This window comes from Sinocyclocheilus grahami, unplaced genomic scaffold (assembly GCF_001515645.1).
Source record: "Sinocyclocheilus grahami isolate Dianchi unplaced genomic scaffold, SAMN03320097.WGS_v1.1 scaffold9.1, whole genome shotgun sequence".
In the NCBI taxonomy this organism is placed as follows: Eukaryota; Metazoa; Chordata; class Actinopteri; order Cypriniformes; family Cyprinidae; genus Sinocyclocheilus; species Sinocyclocheilus grahami.
The window spans coordinates 60,573-65,603 of NW_015505188.1; the positions used below are offsets into that span (position 1 = coordinate 60,573).

Sequence of the window (5,031 nt, forward strand, 5' to 3'; positions counted from 1 at the left end):
ATATATATATATACATATTTGTTCTCATCACAATTATTTACCTGCTTTTTCTTGGATGTGCTTTTTCTTGGATCACAAAATTGCAGCATCTAGCATTCAAAAGTTTGGGGTCAGTGAGATTTAATGTTCATTTTATTTATATTTATATTTATATTCAGCATTAAATTAATCAAAAGTGAGAGTAAAGACATTTATAATGTTGCAAAAGATTTCTATTTCAAGTAAATGCTGCTATAGTTCATCAAATAATCATAAACAATAAAATGTATCACAGTTTCCATTAAATTATTAAGCAGCACAATTGTTTTCAACATTTATAATAATAAGAAATGTTTCTTGTGGAGCAAATCCACATTAGAAGGATTTCTGAAGGTGACGCTGAAGACTGGAGTAATGACTGCTGAAAATGCAGCTTTGCATCACAGGAATAAGTTGCATCTATAAATATATTCAAATAGAAAAGAGTTATTTTAATTTTAATAATATTTCATATATGTTTTTACTGTGTTTTGAGCAATTAAATGCAGCTTTGGTGAGCATAAGATACTTCTTTCAAAAACATTTAAAAAATCTTAGCGACCCCAATCTTTTGAATGGTGGTGTACAAAATGAGTTTGCATCAGTCTGTCAAAAAATGTGATATGTGCCCTTTGTGATCAATATGGGGTGCTGTGTGTACATTAATGAGGGAAAAAAATTAACTTAAATGATTTTAGCAAATGGCTGCAATATAACAAAGAGTGAAAATTTTAAGGACAATTTAAGAACATTTTAATTTTAAATGTTTCACTCTTTGTTATATTGCAGCCATTTGCTAAAATCATTTAAGTTAATTTTTTTTATGTTATTAATTTCTCATTAATGTACACACAGCACCCCATATTGACAGAAAAACACAGAATTGTTGACATTTTTGCAGATTTATTCAAAAAGAAAAACTGAACTATCACATGGTCCTAAGTATTCAGACCCTTTGCTGTGACACTCATATATTTAACTCAGGTGCTGTCCATTTCTTCTGATCATCCTTGAGATGGTTCTACACCTTCATTTGACACTGTATATATATATATACTCGCCACAGCCAGTTTTTACATGCATTTGGCATTTGTCGAGTGTTAATTCTGGAACCTGTCTGACACATAAACACTCTGTTCAGTGTCCAGACTCAGAGGCACAGAAGACACTATACACACTGTAATAAACACACTCAGACATGATAAATGCAAATGTATTAAGAGAAACACACACACACACACACACACACACACACAGAGAGAGAGATTCCCCTAGACACAGTGATGGCTGTTGAAAACTTCACTCTGTCTCTAGTGTAGAATGAATGACACTCTGATGGAGAGTTTCATCATAATGAGCCTTCATTAATTCTGCATTGCTGCTGGTCTCTTTGCTCTATGGACAGCAGCCAGCGCAAGCACTTACACCACTCATACCCTCGGGGACACACAAACACACACACACACTCATTTTGCATTCTGTCCTGTCCTGTTTTAATGGATTTTTGATGTAAAGATCGCTTTAAATGGACAGACTTCATCTTAAAAATTATTTTCTGAAACTTAAGCCTCTCTGGTTTTTAAGCCTTTTGGCAGCTGTTAACAAAGCACATAAAAACAAATTAAACACTAAAGCATTTAGCTTCATTGGAAATGCATGAGAACTATACGTGCCCAATGAGATTTTAGCTTTAAAAATATGGTAATCTTAAGAACTGACCTATTAGCCAGCAGTTTTAAAAATTTTACATTTTAAAATTCACAAGACTCAATCATGTCCACGGGGCTGGTTAAGCCTTCTCTGGTCCAGGGCAAAGGCACCTCTCCTAAGTGTGTGATATTATGAATCATACTAGAGCTCATGCATATTGATTAGGTCAGCCTCTCATTTCTTGGTAACCTCCTAGCGCAACCCAGTAATGTGACCTAAGTAATATTCATGAGCTAGGTCTTTACCATATTAGGATCAGACTTGCCCAAAGGTTTTCCCATGACCAAAAAGTTTTACCAATAAAAGCACAGCAAACTTAACAATGATAAACAAGCTGCTCACAGAAGTGTGATAGTGGTCAAAGTGAATACCATAGTGAGTCCATGAATGGATTTTTGTGATTTTTTCACACAAAAATGAAAATTCTATCATTTTTGACTATCCCTTTTAAGCATGAACAATAATCAAATTTGAGATTGCATCTAAATCTACAACACTCTTAAAAATAAAAATTCCAAAAGGTGGTTTTCACAGCAGTGCCATAGAAGAACCATGTTTGAAGTGTTGTGTTGTGATTTATAAATAGATACCACTAGATAGGTCAATAAAGAATCTTTATTTTTAAGAGTGTACAATCACTATAACAACCAAAAGTCAAGCAAAGATCTCAATCAGTTCTTACCACAATCAAACAGGCTTTGACATCCACCGTTACCAATTATTTTCAATGGAAAGTAGTAAAGCCTGCTTTAAAAGTTGCTCAATTATGTCATATGCTAATTAGCATATTCATGACACTATTGCATTTGTATTCTGCCTTCTGTCAACCTTTTACATTTTGCCTTTCTACTACTCTCTAAGCTCACATTCTGTACTTTAATACAGCCAAATTCCCAATAAAACTATTTTCATTTATATATTTTTCTGTTTCTGTTGTCAGACAACAGGATGAATATGAAATAGTGACTGAAAAATTGCCCATTAAGACTACATAACCAGCTCTCCCTTCCAAGCTGTTAATCTGCACTAAAATCCTGATTTATAATCGAGACTTCATCAAAATCAAATGCACATAAAGACAATGAATATGCTGTTTTTCAGCTGTATTTACAATTTAAAATTATCACTCAGATTAGAAGCAACAGAATATATCTACAGTATATCAGCAGACGCAGAGAGAAGACCTTGCGTGGCAGTACCGACGAGTTTGTCCAAGAAGTCATTCGATTTGTTTCTAGCTGCTTTTTTGGGGGGGGGGAAATCCCTAAAGTGGTCTGAAAAAAAGCAAAATCTAGCAACTAAGTTGGCAACACTGTTGACATAACATCAAGAAGTTCAGTGTGTTTTGATTTATTAAAGTTCTCAGGCTGTTTAATAGCTCCAACTTTAAAAAAAAAAGTTCAATTCCTGTGGCATTTGAGACCGGTGAAGCTGAGATCATTGCATCTGCAGAGTCTTTTTTTTTAACTGAAAGCTAGACCAAAATGTGTGATTTTCCGAATCCAAATAACTATTTTCAATGTGATTTCCTGATCCTGTGATCCCTCTGTGGTCAGTGTCCTGGGCTGCAACCCATGTCGCTGATTTGATTAACACAGCGCTGGCAGAGCTACAAAGCTGCTCTGAGGACAGCAGTTTGAGACCTGATTTGGCAGTGAATGAGATGGTGGTTTGTGATTTGTGCTGGCAGGTGGTGAAGGAGAGACTGCTGGACCTGCTGAACAGAGAGGAGGAGGAAGAGAGTCATGGAGAGGATGTGGTAAAAAACATAAATAACTGCCTGCAACATAAATAATCATTTATTTAGATATCACGAACCCAGTGCGTGGAATGACTGTGCTGTGCCTCAGGCACGCAGTTTTAAGAACATCTGTGTTTTTTCTCAGAGTACCTGTGATCCGGTGGTAAACCACTCGGAATCGCTCAGCCACACGGTCAGTGTTCCCCTCCAGACCACCCTGGGCACCCTAGAGGAGATTGCCTGCTGAGCACCGTAACCCCTCCACACCAACAGGGGGGGCTGGGCCACTCCACTCCAATGGGTGGAGGACAGAGTAAAACGAGGGAAAAGTCTCTATTGCTTTTTCTCAACGTCATCATTTGGCACAAACATGAGAACTAGAAGCCAAGGAGCTTCTCGAGGAACATGAGGACCCCAAAGTTTCTCACAAACACCATCTGTTTGTTCTGGACTCATGAAGGAAAGCAGAAGCTTGTGGACCTGTCGGGACAGTCACTTGTAAAAATAAGACAAACATGAACATGTGAGGAACTGCAGATGCGCACAGCCTCTCTCTTTCTCTCTCTGCCCAGACGCCATTTTGAAGTCTACTGCCAAAACACTGTAAATTATTAACAGAGAAAACATTGTGAAACTGTTCTAACTGTGCATGTGTCAGTTTCATGCGTTACAATACGGTTTTCTCGAACCTGTCATCCCCTCTCACGTGTGGAGACAGTTTTGTCTTCTTGTGCTGTTTGTTTGCTATGTGTTTCTGCATCTCAATTGGTTTCTTGATGTATCAGGGATGCATCATAAAAATGAGAGCCCCTTTCTTCTATCCTTTTTATTTTTCTATCCTTCATAGAAAAGTCGAATGGGTCACGGTACAATGGCAGCCATTATGAGCCCATTGTGGCTTCGAATGGCTCTTCTACATGCTTTCTGGATCCCATTTGAAAAATGAAGAACAAAGAGAGTACAGAAAATAAGTGTTTTTGTCGCTTTCTGCATAAGAATATAGTGATACAACTAGCGGTTTTCATTTTGTTACATGTGAGAGGTGTTAATTTGTCATTTAATGCTGATATTAGAAAGCTGATACATTGAGATTTTTTTGACAGCAATCATAATTCCGCTTTCCCAACTATTGTAAGTGGGATATTTTCAAACATATAAAGGATTTAGAGGAGTTCATGGTAGTTTATTATGCGTGTTGTCGCTCTACTATTGTCTATGTCTCATCTCCTCATTTTAGAGCACTTCATCTATGCTGGGGTTAATTAATGCTGTAATTGTCATATGTTAGCTGATATTTACTATGTTCCCACAGTGCTCTTTGATGATGGATTATAGACCGTTCAAAGGTGTGATTATGTTCTTTTCTGCTCTCAAACTAAATGTGAGGTTCTCGTATCACTATACATCAGCAGTGGCAGCTCGTGGGTTTTAAAATAGAGGCGGCACACTAATTGTATTGGTCTGGGATCCCTGCCGATTATTATTATTATTATTATTATTATTTGCTTAACCACTTTAAAATGGCTTTTTGGTTGCTTTTAGTTAGAAAACGTAAAGAAAAC

The 5,031-nt window shown here is 36.9% G+C and overlaps 1 protein-coding gene across 1 annotated transcript in view; it reads left to right on the plus strand.

Annotated features, from left to right (window-relative positions):
• The window catches only part of LOC107592342 (acid-sensing ion channel 2), a gene marked incomplete at its 5' end in the record, with an annotated part of 51,198 nt that extends 46,266 nt beyond the window's left edge, over positions 1–4,932 (plus strand). Inside the window, 2 exons of the mRNA XM_016281847.1 lie at positions 3,419–3,487; positions 3,615–4,932. Coding sequence (XP_016137333.1) covers positions 3,419–3,487; positions 3,615–3,716 — 171 coding nt within the window. The remainder of the gene's footprint in view (positions 1–3,418; positions 3,488–3,614) is intronic.
• Positions 4,933–5,031: the final 99 nt, after the last annotated feature.